Source organism: Thalassophryne amazonica, unplaced genomic scaffold, assembly GCF_902500255.1.
Source record: "Thalassophryne amazonica unplaced genomic scaffold, fThaAma1.1, whole genome shotgun sequence".
In the NCBI taxonomy this organism is placed as follows: domain Eukaryota; kingdom Metazoa; phylum Chordata; class Actinopteri; order Batrachoidiformes; family Batrachoididae; genus Thalassophryne; species Thalassophryne amazonica.
This window is the reverse complement of record NW_022986260.1, coordinates 38517-57131: the sequence shown is the minus strand read 5'-3', so window position 1 is coordinate 57131 and position 18615 is coordinate 38517. Positions and strand designations below refer to the sequence as shown.

Below are 18615 nucleotides of genomic sequence, written 5' to 3'. Positions count from 1 at the left end.
AAAGCTTGACTCTTAGTCTTGTCCATCCAAATTGGAAGTCCCAAAAACCAGTTTTATTTGTTATTATCTATCGTCCACCTGGTCGTTACTGTGAGTTTCTCTGTGATTTTTCTGACCTTTTGTCTGACTTAGTGCTTAGCTCAGATAAGATAATTATAGTGGGCGATTTTAACATCCACATAGATGCTGAGAATGACAGCCTCAACACTGCATTTAATCTATTATTAGACTCAGTTGGCTTTGCTCAAAATGTAAATGAGTCCACCCACCACTTTAACCACACTTTAGATCTTGTTCTGACATATGGTTTAGAAATTGAAGACTTATGAGTATTCCCTGAAAACCCCATTTTGTCTGATCATTTCTTAATAACATTTACTTTAATGGACTACCCAGCAGTGGGGAATAAGTTTCATTACAGTAGAAGTCTTTCGGAAAACGCTGTAACTAGGTTTAAGGATATGATTCCTTCTTTATGTTCTCTAACGCCATATACCAACACAGTGCAGAGTAGCTACCTAAACTCTGTGAGTGAGATAGATTATCTCGTCAATAGCTTTACATCCTCATTGAGCACAACTTTGGATGCTGTAGCTCCTCTGACAAAGAGAGCCTTAAATCAGAAGTGCCTGACTCCGTGGTATAACCCACAAACTCGCAGCTTAAAGCAGATAACCCGTAAGTTGGAGAGGAAATGGCAGAGCTCTATTGAGCCTAGTATTCCTTTAACTAGTAATGACTTCATGACTTTCTTTGCAAATAAAAATTTAACTGTTAGAGAAAAAATGACTCATAACCATCCCAAAGACGTATCGTTATCTTTGGCTGCTTTCAGTGATGCCGGTATTTGGTTAGACTCTTTCTCTCTGATTGTTCTGTCTGAGTTATTTTCATTAGTTACTTCATCCAAACCATCAACATGTTTATTAGACCCCATTCCTACCAGGCTGCTCAAGGAAGCCCTACCATTAATTAATGCTTCGATCTTAAATATGATCAATCTATCTTTGTTAGTTGGCTATGTACCACAGGCTTTTAAGGTGGCAGTAATTAAACCATTACTTAAAAAGCCAACACTTGACCCAGCTATCTTAGCTAATTATAGGCCAATCTCCAACCTTCCTTTTCTCTCAAAAATTCTTGAAAGGGTAGTTGTAAAACAGCTAACTGATCATCTGCAGAGGAATGGTCTATTTGAAGAGTTTCAGTCAGGTTTTAGAATTCATCATAGTACAGAAACAGCATTAGTGAAGGTTACAAATGATCTTCTTATGGCCTCAGATAGTGGATTCGTCTCTGTGCTTGTCCTGTTAGACTTTAGTGCAGCTTTTGATACTGTTGACCATAAAATTTTATTACAGAGATTAGAGCATGCCATAGGTATTAAAGGCACTGCGCTGCGGTGGTTTGAATCATATTTATCTATTAGATTACAATTTGTTCATGTAAATGGGGAGTCTTCTTCATGGACTAAGGTTAATTATGGAGTTCCACAAGGTTCTGTGCTAGGACCAATTTTATTCACTTTATACATGCTTCCCTTGGGCAGTATTATTAGACGGTATTGCTTAAATTTTCATTGTTACACAGATGATACCCAGCTTTATCTATCCATGAAGCCAGAGGACGCACACCAATTAGTTAAACTGCAGGATTGTCTTACAGACATAAAGACATGGATGACCTCTAATTTCCTGCTTTTAAATTCAGATAAAACTGAAGTTATTGTTCTTGGCCCCACAAATCTTAGAAACATGGTGTCTAACCAGATCCTTACTCTGGATGGCATTACCCTGACCTCTAGTAATACTGTGAGAAATCTTCAAAGCGCATATTAAGCAAATATGTAGGACTGCTTTTTTGCATTTGCACTATATCTCTAAAATTAGAAAGGTCTTGTCTCAGAGTGATGCTGAAAAACTAATTCATGCTTTTATTTCTTCTAGGCTGGACTATTGTAATTCATTATTATGAGGTTGTCCTAAAAGTTCCCTGAAAAGCCTTCAGTTAATTCAAAATCAATCAATCAATCAATCAACTTTTTTCTTATATAGCGCCAAATCACAACAAACAGTTGCCCCAAGGCGCTCCATATTGTAAGGCAAGGCCATACAATAATTATGAAAAACCCCAACGGTCAAAACGACCCCCTATGAGCAAGCACTTGGCCACAGTGGGAAGGAAAAACTCCCTTTTAACAGGAAGAAACCTCCAGCAGAACCAGGCTCAGGGAGGGGCAGTCTTCTGCTGAGACTGGTTGGGGCTGAGGGAAAGAACCAGGAAAAAGACATGCCGAGAAGGGGGGCAGAGATCGATCACTAATGATTAAATGCAGAGTGATGCATACGGAGCAAAAAGAGAAAGAAACAGTGCATCATGGGAACCCCATGGGAACCCCATGATGGGAACCCCAAAATGCTGCAGCTAGAGTACTAACGGGGACTAGAAGGAGAGAGCATATCTCACCCATATTGGCCTCTCTTCATTGGCTTCCTGTTAATTCTAGAATAGAATTTAAAATTCTTCTTCTTACTTATAAGGTTTTGAATAATCAGGTCCCATCTTATCTTAGGGACCTCGTAGTACCATATCACCCCAATAGAGCGCTTCGCTCTCAGACTGCAGGCTTACTTGTAGTTCCTAGGGTTTGTAAGAGTAGAATGGGAGGCAGAGCCTTCAGCTTTCAGGCTCCTCTCCTGTGGAACCAGCTCCCAATTCAGATCAGGGAGACAGACACCCTCTCTACTTTTAAGATTAGGCTTAAAACTTTCCTTTTTGCTAAAGCTTATAGTTAGGGCTGGATCAGGTGACCCTGAACCATCCCTTAGTTATGCTGCTATAGACTTACACTGCTGGGGGGTTCCCATGATGCACTGAGTGTTTCTTTCTCTTTTTGCTCTGTATGCACCACTCTGCATTTAATCATTAGTGATCGATCTCTGCTCTCTTCCACAGCATGTCTTTTTCCTGGTTCTCTCCCTCAGCCCCAACCAGTCCCAGCAGAAGACTGCCCCTCCCTGAGCCTGGTTCTGCTGGAGGTTTCTTCCTGTTAAAAGGGAGTTTTTCCTTCCCACTGTCGCCAAGTGCTTGCTCATAGGGGGTCGTTTTGACCGTTGGGGTTTTTCTGTAATTATTGTATGGCTTTGCCTTTCAATATAAAGCGCTTTGGGGCGACTGTTTGTTGTTATTTGGTGCTATATAAATAAAATTGATTTTATTTTATTTGATTTGATATATATTCTGAAAGCACAGGTTGTCCTGAAAAAAAGAGACATAAAACTTGATTGTGGGATGCAGGGTGAGCTGTTAACAGCAATAATATAACGTTTATGCCATGCGAGTGAACTGTCCAAAAAATGCCCTCGGACCCCAGAGCGTTAAAGACCCTTTCAGTGTCTTCCTGTCCATCTCAAACCCTCATAGTCCTTGTGTCTCTTCCTTCTCTAGGTCAGCCATGTTGGACTGTAAAGTCGAAGACTCTGCAGACTCCACTCAGTTTTTGCAGGACAGACCCTGTGCACTCCCAAAGGAAGGTGAGTTCACCTTCAGGAATTGTCTTTTCTGTGTTCTTATTTGTTCTGCACCACTTTTGAAAGTTCTATAAAACAATAAAATGTTTTCTTACATTCTGACAAAAAACGCAATACTGCAAGTACTCATCTACAAGCTACTGTGGATGAGTTATGGTTCCATAAGAGTAATAATTTATTAAAGGGATATTTCACTAATGGCCTACGGAAATAAACACAGCCACCTCCATGTCAGCAACATTTTCAAAATAATATTGATTTTTCTCTGTAGGTTGATGTAAATTATTTTTAATTGAGTTAACGGTGTCAATGCACACTGCCATTTTTATCACCCATTAGCCAAAGGGTGATTATGTTGTGGCCAATTCTGTCTATCCATCCCAAAAAGGGTATAAGCATTCTAAAATCAACTCCTCTCACATTTTGGGAGGAATTTTGTGTAACTTGGTACAAGTCCTTGTTATAGTTTGGTCATAAGCATATTGTAATATAATACAGCAGGGGTGCCCAACATTTTTTCAACCATTGAACGCCATAGCATAGGTGCAATTTATTGTGCACCTATGCATTTTCTGCCACAAAAATAACAGGAAGAAGTAGAACTTTATTAATCTTGAAGGAAATTGTTTTGTCAGAGTGCCTAAACAGTAAACACTCCTTTTATTTTTTTCAGTGAGAACAATGAGTACAAAATGTTATTTTTTATGTATTTTTATTATTTTTTGTCAATAAGCAAACACACAACAAACATGACAAAAAAGATGGGAATAACAACACATATACAGAACCCAAAGAGAAAAATCAGGTCCAAGTAAATGTGAGAGGTACATTATGAACCCCCCCATACAAATGTTCTTGTCATTACAGCAGAGATATTTACATGTTCTTTCAAAGGCATTAGCTTTTCCAAGGAGGAAATTCCCTTAACTGTCCAGCGTTTGACGTCTGTGTCCAAGGTCTCTGGGAGAAAGTCGGGGTTATCAGTGATCAAGGTGAAAACTGACATGAGCCCTGATCTGCCTTCCATAGTCTGCGTGATCCTCCACGCTGTAACAGTATTAACTAAAACCGGCTTGCTGCAATGCTTTTTGACACATTTCAGTTTATCAATAAAAAGTAGGTTTTTTAGAGGACAATTAGATCGGGACTTTTTGACATCAAGCCATACTGAGGAGGCATCATTTCCAATCCAATCAGCTGTATATCTTAGACAGGCACTCAGTTGATATCTCTTAATATCTGGATGATCCAGCTCCTCATAGGACTTGGTAGTTTTAACACTGACATCCTAATCCGTGGTCTTTGTTTACAACCAGATAAAAGAACTAAAGCAACCGTTCAGTTTTTTCACGGTTTTATGATTAAATAAAATGGGAACCATTTGTATTGGATAGAGCAGATGTGGAAGGACACTCATTTTCAGGAGTGAGATTGAGCCTAGCCATGATATGGGAAGACTATTCCATCTCTCCAGATCTTGTTTAACTTTATCAAATAGTGAGATAAAGTTGGCTTGGAACGTTTGATTAAATTTAGGTGTAATGTAGATGCCTAAATCTCTAAAGCCTGTAGGGGACCACCTGAACGGGAAAGGATTAGGGCTATCTGGCTGTTGTCCCAAATTACCCAGGGGCATCGCCTCTGACTTAGAGAAATTAACCCTGTATCCCAAAAAGGCAGGAAACTGGGCAATAATCTGAATGAGCCGAGGGACTGATACCGAGGGGTTTAAAATGAACAAGAACAGAGTCACGTGGGTGCAGCATCCAAAACGAATCCGAGTTAGGACAGCTCCTGTCCTGCACATGCTGTTTTTGAAGTTATTATTGTAAAAACGCATACATTTAAGTAATTTCACACTCACTCTGAGTACCTTAATTGCTCAAATAGAATCCTCTCGGTCAAGAAAAGGATTAAAAGACACGGTGACACTGAAGTACTTCAAAAATCCTACTCGCTCGTCTACCCGGAAAAGCCCGGTGCATGAAGCTGACCACGATGATGCTGACGCTTCCCTGTCACCTATTTATACGACGGATAGTTTGGAAAAGCTATTTTTAAACAAACAACGGCAGAGCTGAATAATACGGTAAGCTTTAATACTCTTTCATGATATCTGTAATAAAAAATCAGAATATGCTCTTTATAGGTTGAAAACAAACTTTTATGAAAGCGGGGGAAAAAATGGGGAAATTATTAGCCAGACAGGTGAAGGAAAAAGTTTTGATAATACCGTACCGGTTATAAAACAGGGGCATGCACAATTTTTTGATAAATAGAATATTCCATCAGTATTATGAGAAGTTATACACATCCTCCATATCTCCTGGTGCCTCACCAGAAGATATGGAACAGTTTCTTAATATAGATGTACCTAAGCTCCCACCGCAGGAAGCAGCTGGTCTGGAATCACGGATAACCAAGGACGAAATAAGAAATGAAAAATGGGAAGTTATGACGGACTCCCAGTGGAATATTATAAAACCTTTTTAGATATTGTTGTTCCAGTTTTACAAAAAGTGTGTATCAAGAGATATTTGATGGGGGTTGTGCAGCTCCAACTTTTAACGAAGCGGTAATCTCACTGATTCCCAAAACAGGTAAAGATGCAGCAGATCTGTCCAATTTCAGACCTATCAGTCTGCTCAGTCTTGATTGTAAGATCCTTACAAAAATCTTAGCGACACGTTTACAGTTGGTTTTAGCGATCATCATTCATCCCAGTCAGGTTGGTTTCATGAAAAATAGAACGTCAGCTGATAATGTTGGGACTCTTAAGTGTAACAATTGTTACACTTAATGTGGCTGAGCCAATCTCAAAATACTCCTGTAAGTGCTATCTCCTTAGACGCTCAGAAGGACTTTGATAGGCTGGAATTTCTGCTCTCCACCCTGTCTCATTTTGGTTTCAACTCCAACTTCATTAAATGGATAAAAAATGCTGTATGAAGTCGTCAAGGCGGCAGTGATGACAAATGGAATCATTTCCCCTTTCTTTAATCTGACCCGGGGAACTAGACAGGGATGCTCACTGAGCCCATTATTGTTCATCATCTTTTTAGAGATTCTATCAGTGTCTGTTAGAGCACACACTGGAATAAAGGGGAGGAGACACTGAACATCAATTATTACTGTACGCTGATGACATTTTAGCAGTAATATCTGAACCTTTGACTTCTCTACCACCCCTGAGGGACACCATTCAAATTTTTTCAAAATTTTCGGGCTACTCCATTAACTGGAGCAAATCTGAGGCAGTGCCTCTCTCCAAATCATGTATTTCATCTATGGTGGAAAAGTTTAATTTTAGGTGGGTATGACAGGGAATGAAGTATCTCTATGAGGATACAGACAAAATAGTGGCACTAAACTTTAACCCTTTACTTCAAAAGATAAAAACAAACCTTGATAAGTGGAAAAAACTAAAACTAACATTGTGGGGAAAAAATTAATGTTATAAAAATGATAATTGTTTTTTGTTGTTATATGAGAAGCTGTTGCAGAAATTTGATCTGGTGGGAAAAGATAACTTTTGGAAATGTTTGCAAATGAGGAGTTGCATTACCTCAAAGTCATGTAACATTACTGATAATATGATAATTGATTATATGAATCTTCCACCTGGAAAATGAAAAGCCTCATGATGTTATAAAAGTGCTAATTCTTCCCTCAGTACTGACTCTGATCAGTTAAAGATGATTTGGCAGAGGGACCTTAACAGTGACAGATGGGCAGTAATTGTGGTAAATATGTGAGAGGGGCGAGGGGTAAACTCACACAGGATAAAGTATTACACAGATACTGTTACACACCATCCAGACTGTACAGGATCAAAGTCTTGGGTGATGATTTGTGTTGGAAATGCAAGAAGGAAACTGGTGCTTTTCTCCACTGTGTGTGTGAATGTGTCTTGATTAGACCCTTCTGGACTCAGGTTCGTAATATTTTAAGTGACTGACTTGGAGCAGAGATTCCCTCAAGTCCAGAGCTCTGTTTGCTGGGGGACAGGTCCCACTTACCCAGTATAACCAAAGGTAAGGTTTCTGTCATTTCAGTGGGTACAACAACAGCTTGTCGAGTCGATCTTAAGACACTGGAAGGCATCAGAAGGTCCAAAGAATGTGTGTGTGCAATGACTGCAACTGCATCATCCTATGAATGTATGCTGAGTAGACTGAGTGATGACAGGGAGGAGGGGGGGGGGGGGGGGCATGTATATGTGATGGTATGAGTGGATATCTCACTGTTTGTACTTATTGCCTATTTTTGGGACAAATGTGTGGAGTCTGTTACTGGAGTCAGTTTTTAAGTGTATATGACTTGTTCCTGTCTGGAGAAACTTGTTTAATTTTCCATGTACCAAGCCTAAGAAAAGTTCAATAAAAACTGGAATTAAAAAAACATAAACAAGAACACATCGTCTGCATATAATGTAATTTTATATTTTTATATTTTATATTATATTTATACAGACACGCAGAACACAATGCGCGTACTCTCCCTTCGCGGTGCCACAACAGGTGTCCCGTCATCTCAGCAGAACACCAGCCTGCTTGATAAGGACGCAGAGCACAATGCGCTGTAAAAAAAAAAAAAAAAAAGCATGCAAAATTGGACTAAAAAATCTGCGAAACTGCGAGGTGCTATATTTTCCAGTATTTCTTTTTGTTTCTTCTTTATTTTTATTTTTGATAACTCTCACATCCGAGGGGGCAAGGTCGATGACGTGAGGGGGCGTCGCCCCCAAATGCCCCCTTGTGGCGCCTGGTCTGAATTTCCCCCAATTTAGCTGGTGTGGGTTTGTTGACATATTCCCTCTCTGATATACTTTTTTCCAGTAAAGCTTGTTGTTCTGTATTTTTACGTCTTTTGATAGCAGTATAGGGTATGATTAATCCCCTGGCATAGGTCTTGGAGGTCTGTCAGAGTCGAGATGGATTGTTAACAGAAGGAGAGTTAATGGAAAGGAAATGTCTAAATTCTGTATTCTGATTGTATTGCACATAGCTGTGAGTAACTGAAAAACTCTAATCATTATGTATTCATCCTGCAGAAGGGGGAGGAGTTATACAGTCTGTTTGCCACAGGTAGAAAGGACCTCCTGTGGCGTTCTGTGTTGCTCCTTAGTGGCCTCAGTCTGGCTGCTCTAACAGGACATCAGTGTGGCATGCAGGGGTGGGAGGTGTTGATGTGGATGGTGAGCAGTGTTCTCAACATCCTCCTCTCTGACACCTCCACCACACACTCCAGTTCCTCCCCCAGGACAGAGCCAGATATCCTGATCAGCTTGTTGAGTTTGTTTGTGTCAGCTGCCTTCAGCCTGCTGCCCAGCACACTACAGCGTAGAAGATGACACTGGAGACCACCGAGTGATAAAACATCTGCAACATATTCTTGCAGACATTGAAGGATCTGAGCCTCCTGAGGAAGTACAGTCGGCTCTCCTTTCTTATACACAGCAACTGTGTTTACAGTCCAGTCCAGTTTGTTGTCCATGCGGACACACAGGTACTTGTAGTAGTCCACAACGTCCACCTCAGTTCCATTAATGGTAACTGGGTTCAGATGGGTTTTCCGTCTCCTGAAGTCCACCACCAGCTCCTTTGTCTTAGATACGTTGAGCTGCAGGTGGTTGAGTCCACACCACTCCACAAACCTGTCCACCACACTCCTGTACTCAGCCTCCTGGTCTCTGCCGATGCAGCCCACATTGACAGAGTCGTCCGAAAATTTCTGCAGAAAATGTCTCAGACCTGAAGTCTGAGGAGAAGAGTGTGAACAGGAAGGGAGACAGGACTGTCCCCTGTGGTGCCACCGTACTGCTCCTGATGGTGTCAGATGTAATGTCTGGAAGCCTCACATACTGTGGGTGGCCTGTGAGGGAGTTGGTGATCCAGGCCACCAATGGAACCTCCACCTTCATGTCATGTAGCTTATTACTGAGCAGGTCAGGCCGGATGGTGTTGAAGGCACTGGAGAAGTCAAAGATCATGACTTTCACAGTGCTTCCTGCTTCCTCCAGGTGAGAATATAAAGTTTTAACAATAATAACACATTATTGAAGTGAATGTGCACGATGCAAAGAATAAGCACAAGTGGGCCTCGGACTGGTCCATAACAACACCACACCAAACAACCCAAATAACACAACGCCTAATTCAAGTTGAAAAAAAGTTGTTCCCCACCTCAGTGGGACTTCTGGCACTGAGAGCAGGCAGCTGGTCTCTCACAGTCCGGACAGGAGGAGCCGAGTTCAGCCGTAAGCAGGCCGCACGGTGGTCATCAGTCATGGTGGATCTGTGGTTAGACTTGATGATTTTCATGTGTGAAAAGGCAGAGTCACAAATATGTTGATCAAAAACCTGCAGTCAGATTCTGTGCAGTTTGTCTGAGGTTGGGCTGCTTCTCTCTCTGCATTAGATTCCAGAACTGGACATTCATGACAGGTGTTGGTGTGGATTTGAGCTCAGTGTCATTTTTCAGGATCTCATTCTCAGCAGCTTCTAGCTGTGCATATTCAGCATGAGTTGAATGTTTCAGAAATTCTTTAATTTTGGGCAACAACTGAGAAAACTGTTCCAGAAGTTTCCCTCGACTGAGCCATCGAACATCTGTGTGCAACAGCAGATCTGTGTGTTCTGCACCTGTCTGCTCCAGTTGGGCACGAAATAACTGCCTCTGCAGACTCCGAGCCAGAACAGAACACACAATGTTGTTAATCACATTCAGAACATCTTCCATATTTTAAATCTTCTTGCACAAACCTTGCTGGTGAATTATGCAATGGCAATTCAGGAAATCCGGGAAAGTTTCACACTGTTTGCACAATCCAGTGAACCCAGCAATACGTCCAACCATCGCTGGAGCCCCATCGCTGGTAACAGAAATCAGTTTGAAGACCGACAGCTGGCTCTTATAAACAAACTCCATAAAAAACTTGAAAAATATCCGTACCTCTCGTGTGTCCTTTCAAAGGCCAAATGCTCAGCAGCTCTTCTTTTACATTCATGTCGTCAGAAACCATTCTAATAAAAACACATAGCTGAGCCACGTCCACAGCACCAGTGGATTCATCGTATTGGAGAGAAAAGCACTCACGTGTCAGTATCATTCCTCAGTTGCTGTTCAACATCCTTCGCATCGTCGTGTAACAGACTTTCTTGAGAGCTGCACACCCTGAAGAGCAGACACGATCTCCTTTTGATTTTTAAAATCAGAAAAGAGCACATCTGCAGCTTCCATGAACACTTCTTTCACAATCTCACCATCCTTGAAAGATTTCTTTCCTTTTGCCAGAACACGGCTGACACCATAAGAAGCTGTGGTTGCAGCCTTAGTTGTGGTATTTGGCCGAGGAAAAATGGCCTGTTGTGCTGCAAGCCGGCTTTTCAATTCCTGCACTTTTTGGGGTGTGAAGAGGTGATTTAGCATGGAAGCTAGCATCGTAGCTCTTGTGGCTCGTCTCCAAATTGCACTGCCAGTTTCACGAGTTGGTGTCTTCATTCTGAAATGAACTCTCACATACCTTGAATTGTTATTAGTTTGTAGTTTGCAGCTTCTAGTCAGATGCATAGAAAAGAACACTTCATCTCTAGTTTGATTGGGTTTATTTGGTCACTCCCTTTCTTCCATTTAACTGGAGAGTTCAGCTCTGGAAGTCTTCAGACACCAATCAGTGGGAGCAGAATGTTTGAATCTGCCATTAGATAAGACACTTAGACACCATGTCCCCTCTGTCTCCACCTACATCCCCTGGACACACATCAGAGGCAGAGAAAGAGGCCGTGTCTGGTATGTTTCCCACTGTGTTACATCACCTTTCCTTCTAACAACACTCAATAAGCATTTGGGAACTGAGGACACTAATTATTGAAGCTTTGTAGGTGGAATTCTTTCCCATTCTTGCTTGATGTACGACTTCAGTTGTTCAACAGTCCGGGGTCTCCGTTGTCGTATTTTGTGCTTCATAATAAGTAAGTAAGTAAGTAAGTAAACTTTATTTATATAGCGCTTTTCACAGACAGGGGTCACAAAGCACTTTACAAGGTAAAACAATAAAAATATACAGTAAAACACTCAGTACTAAAAGATTATTGGCCACGAAAAGCCTGTTTAAAAAGTAGAGTTTTTAGTTGCTTTTTGAACATCTCAACAGAGTCCAGGGATCGCAGGGACAGAGGGAGTTCCTTCCAGAGACGAGGCGCTACGGCTTTAAAAGATCGGTCTCCTCGAGTTTTAAAGGAGGTTCGAGGAACCATCAACAGGTTCTGACCTAAAGATCTGAGGCTGCGGGCTGAGGTGTAAGGCTGAATCAAGTCAGCAATGTAATCAGGAGCCTGACCATGTAGTGCTCTGAAAGTCAAAACCAAGATTTTAAAATTAATTCTGGAGGCAACAGGGAGCCAGTGGAGGGATTCCAAGATAGGCGTGATGTGGGTTCTCCTGTTGGTGCGGGTCAGAAGCCTCGCAGCAGAGTTCTGCACATACTGCAACCGATTTATCTCCTTCTTACCCAGGCAAGTGAACAGGCTGTTGCAATAGTCCAGCCGCGTGGAGACAAAGGCATGGATGATTTCCTCTAATTCTTTCTGTGACACCAATTGTTTAAGTTTGGCGATATTTTGCAGTTGAAAGAAGCAATTCTTCACAAGCTTGCTTGCCTGCTGAGCAAGAGACATTCCTTCATCAAAAATAACGCCAAGGTTTCTAAGGCTTGTTTTTGCCGTTAAGGCCAAGTCACCAAGGAGGCTCCTGATAACAGGAACAGCACTGTCAGGGGCAACAATAAGTGTCTCAGTTTTTTCAGAGTTCAGCTGCAGATGGTTTCCATTAAGCCACTTCTTCACCTGTGACAGGCAGTCAAATAAAGAGTTCAATTTGTGGACTTCTGAAATCTTAAAGGAACAGTAAAGTTGTAAGTCGTCCGCAAACAGGTGGTAGGAAATATCCCTGAAGTCTTGAATCAACTGGCTGAGGGGAAGGACATACAATTGAAACAGGAGTGGCCCCAAAACAGAACCTTGCGGGACACCATACTGTAAAGCAGCTGTTTTCGATAGTTTATGGCCAGCCAACACAGTAAAGGTCCTCTCCTCCAAGTATGAGGCAAACCACTTCAGCACGGACCCCGACAACCCTACCAGATCGCGCAGCCGGTTAACCATAATGCTATGGTCGACGATGTCGAAGGCTGCGGACAGGTCTAGCAGGACTATGACCGTGCATCTTCCTGCGTCAGCGGCCATCATATCACTAGACACTCTCAGTAGTGCGGTCTCGGTGGAGTGGTGTTTCCGAAAGCCTGACTGAAAAGTGTCATAGATGTTGTGCATCTCAAGGAAAGACGTTAGTTGTTTTGTGACCACTTTTTCCAGTATTTTTGCTAGAAAGGGGAGCTTGGATATTGGCCGGAAATTCTTAAGCACAGACTGGTCCAAGTTAGGCTTTTTGAGTCTTGGTTCCACCACAGCATGTTTAAATGAGCTCAGAAAGAGACCGGATGACAGGGACATGTTGAATATTTTCATGACCCATGGCCCGATTGAGTCAAAAGTATCTAAAAAAAGCTTGGAGGGAAGGACATCAAATGGGCATGAGGTTAGGTTCATTTTAGTTGCAACTGCTGCAATGTCTTCTAGTGACACTCGGTTGAAAGACGACCAGACCTGTAGTGACAGTTCAGGCCGGACTGGGCCAGACCACAAGGGGTCAGTAAAGGCATTTTTTATGTGTCTGACCTTATCAACAAAGAACTCCAAGAGGTCAGTGCCATCTGCTTTACAAAACTCAGAGGTTGCAGAGGCAGCATGGGACACGAGAGAGTTAATTGTGTTAAAAAGCAGCTTCGGATTTCCCTTATTGGACATTATCAGGCAATGGAAATATTTAGATCTTGCCTCTCTTAATGCATCATTTAACGTGGAAATAAGGTCCCTGAGATGTAACCTATGGACCTCAAGGTGCATGGATTTCCACAAGCGCTCCGTTTTCCAACACAGTCTTCTTAACTCCAAGATACTGTCATTTATCCATGGACATGACTTCTCACGGACATTATTTGTTTTGAAAGGGGCCACCAAGTCCAATAATGTGGCACAGTGAGAGTTAAAATGATGCATAAGATCATTGACATCCGTACAGTCATTAAAAGCACTGGGATGAAATAAGGCACAAAATCTGTCAGCTGTAGTTTGTGTAATGATCCTCCTTTCTGCCCTTTTAGAGACAGGCCTAGGCTCATTGGGAACATCAACCTGAAAAAAAAAAAAAATACAGCTGTGGTCACTCAGGTGGACGTCTTCCACATGCATATTTGTGACGTGTAGGCCAAGAGAAAACACCAAGTCCAGAGTATGACCCTTCGAGTGGGTGGGGCCTGATACATGTTGTTTAAAATCAAAAGCTTCAATCATATATAAAAGTTCCAGTGCTGGGTTGGATGTAGTATCATCAATGTGTAGGTTAAAATCTCCAAGAACTAAAACTCTTTCTAATTTTATAAGAGAAGATAAAAAAAACTGTTGAACTCATGTAGAAAAACCCCTGCAGGGCCAGGAGGGCGATAGATTAAGATACAGTAAAAAGAGTTTAAAGAGCCAACCTTTATTACTTGTGACTCAAAAGAAGAGAAGTCTTCAGTGTCAATCACTCTGCATGTGCACGTGTATCTGTTGTACTCTGCCACACATTTTCAATGGGCGACAGGTCTGGACTGCAGGCAGGACAGTCTAGTACCTGCACTCTTTTACTACGAAGCCATGCTGTTGTAACACGTGCAGAATGTGTCTTGGCATTGTCTTGATGAAATAAGCAGGGACATCCCTGAAAAAGACGTTGCTTGGATGGCAGCATGTGTTGCTCCAAAACCTGGATGTACCTTTCAGCATTGATGGTGCCATCACAGATGTGTAAGTTGTCCATGTCTTGGGCACTAACACACCCCCATACCATCACAGATGCTGGCTTTTGAACTTTGTGCTGGTAACAATCTGGATGGTCTTTTTCCTCTGTTGGCCAGAGGACAAAATGTCCATTGTTTCCAAAAACAATTTAAAATGTGGACTCATCAGACCACAGCACACTTTTCCATTTTGCGTCTGTCCATTTCAAATGAGCTCGGGCCCAGAGAAGGCGGCGGCGTTTCTGGATGTTGGTGATGTATGGCTTTTGCTTTGCATGGTAGAGTTTTAACTTGCACTTGTAGATGTAGCGGCGAACTGTGTTAACTGACAATGGTTTTCTGAAGTGTTCCTGAGCCCACGCGGTAAGATCCTTTACACAGTGATGTTGGTTTTTAATGCAGTGCTGCCTGAGGGATCGAAGGTCACAGGCATTCAGTGTTGGTTTTCGGCCTTGCTGCTTACGTGTAGAAAGTTCTCCAGATTCTCTGAATCTTCTGATAATATTATGGACTTCTGATGATATTATGGACTGTAGATGATGGAATCCCTAAAATCCTTGCAGTTTAATGTTGAGAAATATTGTTCTTAAACTGTTGGACTATTTTTTCACACAGTTGTTTAAAAAGTGGTGATCCTCACCCCATCTTTGATTTTGAACAGCTGAGCCTTTTGGGGATGCTCCTTTTATACCCAATCATGACACTCACAATTAGTGTCCTCAGTTCCCAAATGCTTATTCAGTGTTGTTAGAAGGAAAGGTGATGTAACACATGATTTACAACATGTTTTTTGAAACATGTTGCAGGCATCCATTTCAAAATGAGCAAATATTTGCACAAAAAACAATAAAGTTTATCAGTTTGAACATTAAATATCTTGTCTTTGTGGTGAATTCAGTTGAATAAAGATTGAAGAGGATTTGAAAATCATTGTGTTCTGTTTTTAATTTACATTTTACACAACGTCCCAGCTTCATTGGAATTGGGGTTGGGTATATGTATATATATATATATATATATATATATATATATATATATATATATATATATATATATATATATATAGAAGGGGTGACGATGAATATCATCAGTGCATATGCCCCACAGGTAGGTTGTGAGATGATGGAGAAAGAAGATTTCTGGAGTGTGTTAGATGAGGTGGTGGAGAGTGAACCCAAGCATGAAAGAGTGGTGAAAGGAGCAGACTTCAATGGGCATGTTGGTGAAGGGAACAGAGGTGATGAGGAAGTAATGGGTGGATATGGTATCAAGGATAGGAATGGGGAAGGACAGATGGTAATTGATTTTGCAAAAAGGATAGAAATGGCTGTGGTGAATACCTACTTTAAGAAAAGGGAGGAGCACAGGGTGACATATAAGAGTGGAGGACGGTGCACACAGGTGGATTACAAGAAAAGGGAGGAGCACAGGGTGACATATAAGAGTGGAGGACGGTGCACACAGGTGGATTACATTCTTTATAGGAGATGCAAGCTAAAAGAAATCACAGACTGTAAGGTGGTGGCAGAAGAGAGTGTCGTTAGACAGCATAGGATGGTTGTTTGTAGGATGACTTTAGAGGTAAAGAAGAAGAAGAGAGTGAAAGCTCAACAAAGGATCAGATGGTGGAAGCTGAAGGAGGAAGACTGTTGTGTGAAATTCAGCGAGCAGGTGAGAGAAGCACTGGTTGGAGGGGAAGCAATTTTGGACAACTGGCAAAGTACTGCAGATGTTGAGAGGGAGACAGCTAGGACAGTACTGGGTATGACATCTGGACAGTGGAAGGAAGACAAGGAGACTTGGTGGTGGAATGAAGAGGTCCAGGAATCATAAGGAGAAAGACGTTGGCGAAAAAGTTTTGGGATAGTCGGAGAGATGAAGAAAATAGACGGGAGTACAAGGAGATGCGGCGTAAGGCGAAAAGAGAAGTGGCAAAAGCGAAGGAAAAGGCATATTGCGAGCTGTACAAGAAGTTGAATAGTAAGGAAGGCGAAAAGGACTTGTACCGATTGGCCAGACAAAGGGACAGAGCTGGAAAGGATGTGCAGCAGGCAGTGTGGGCACAGTTCTGATAATCCGATAACTGATAATTATCAAAGATAATGTTTTCATTGTCGGATTGTCTTTTTAGATAACTTTAAAAAACATTATCGGACTAATTATCTTGCGATCAAGGGCGCAGTTTAGAACTAGAAATTGGGGGGGACAAAGTGTGAGGCCCGCAGGGCTGAAACCCATAGGCCGGGGGTCTGGGGGCCGCTTAAGGCCCCCAGAGGCAGACAGTTTCTAGATGAGCTCAGATGCATTCTGAGCATCCAGAACAGTAATTTTAATGTTTTGAGAAGACCATAAAGTGGACACCATTTGACTTATGCAATTTGAAACTGTGGATATAAGTACTTTATTCTGAGAACAGCCAGCATTGATTTTATTAACATCCTGGTGTAAATAAGGTATCACCACATGTGTAGAACTCAAAAAGAATGATAGGTTGAGTTTTCATTAAAAAAAAAAACTGCAATGTGGTAAAATGTATTCATAAATATTAAAGAACAGGCTCTTAATAAATATTAACTATTGCATACTGTATTTTTTCTCAAGATTTGTTTTTGCATAAGTTTGAAAAAACTTATGCAAAGTTTTTTGCAAAGTTTTAAGATTAGGCTTAAAACTTTCCTTTTTGCTAAAGCTTATAGTTAGGGCTGGATCAGGTGACCCTGAACCATCCCTTAGTTATGCTGCTATAGACTTAGACTGCTGGGGGGTTCCCATGATGCACTGAGTGTTTCTTTCTCTTTTTGCTCTGTATGCACCACTCTGCATTTAATCATTAGTGATTGATCTCTGCTCCCCTCCACAGCATGTCTTTTTCCTGGTTCTCTCCCTCAGCCCCAACCAGTCCCAGCAGAAGACTGCCCCTCCCTGAGCCTGGTTCTGCTGGAGGTTTCTTCCTGTTAAAAGGGAGTTTTTCCTTCCCACTGTAGCCAAGTGCTTGCTCATAAGGGGTCGTTTTGACCGTTGGGGTTTTACATAATTATTGTATGGCCTTGCCTTACAATATAAAGCGCCTTGGGGCAACTGTTTGTTGTGATTTGGCGCTATATAAAAAAATTGATTGATTGATTGAAGTGGCACTAATGACAACACTGAACATAATTTCGCTTGCATAGACTGATTTTGGAGATCAAGCAATAATTGCAGATGGACTTTCTGAGGTCCCAGATAGCTTTTCTGATTTCCTTTTCTAACTTTCAGAATTTAGTAAATTAGCATGTGGTCCATTGATACTTATGTGTAGACACTAGTCCCTAGAGGCAACTATTTTTGGTTTCAAATCTGGGCAAACACAGTCCCAGAAAATTCCGAATGTGACAAACAAGAAACAGGTGTAAACAAGTCAATGCTGCTAAAAATACAAACTTGCAGAAACAAAGATGCTATTCTGCCATGGTTTGCACATAAGACTGGCATAGCATGTTTCAAGTACACACATATATGTCAGAAGGTGGGGGGACATACCATATTCTGTCCCCCCTGGTTGAAAAGGTGGGGGGGACATGTCCCCCCTATCCCCTACCAAATTGCACCCATGCTTGTGATAAATTTTTGTCCGATAATTTTTAGACCGATAACGTGGTAAATAAAGCTGAACAGTTACAAACATTTGTAACATTTAAAATCAGTTGAGCACCCACCTGTTAAATGTTTTGTAGCTGATGTGTAGTTCTACCTTCTGCAAAACAGAGAAGAGCTGCTTTAAGAAACCGCTCTGTTCTCTGCAGGCAAGAAGAACTGGTCCCCCCCCAAAAAACTAATTTCTTTTAACCCCATACTGATACGCGGCCAATATCACCCAAGTCATCCAGAGGCATACATTTTTAACTTATGGTTCAAATTTGAACCAAACTAATTTCAAACAAGTTATTTAAATTAACGTCACATCTGAAGTTTTATAAAGTGAAAATATCAGATATATGTTTTCGTTTTAAAGTAATGCACTAATTTTTAAGGTTTTAGTGTGGACATGCTGTGCCCAGGTGCATTGTGGATAGGATAGGGTAATCTCAGTATGTTCACGACATGACAAATGCATTTGAAACACTCTGATCAGGCTCCACGGACAACAGCATTAAACTCTAGTGCCTAAAACTCTTGTGAATATATTCTCTGGGTTTATAGACGTTA

The 18615-nt window shown here is 41.5% G+C and overlaps 1 protein-coding gene across 1 annotated transcript in view; it reads left to right on the top strand.

Annotated features, from left to right (window-relative positions):
- The window catches only part of trim37 (tripartite motif containing 37), a 405219-nt gene that overhangs the window by 360214 nt on the left and 26390 nt on the right, over positions 1 to 18615 (top strand). The window contains exon 23 of the mRNA XM_034165414.1: positions 3448 to 3533. Coding sequence (XP_034021305.1) covers positions 3448 to 3533 — 86 coding nt within the window. The remainder of the gene's footprint in view (positions 1 to 3447; positions 3534 to 18615) is intronic.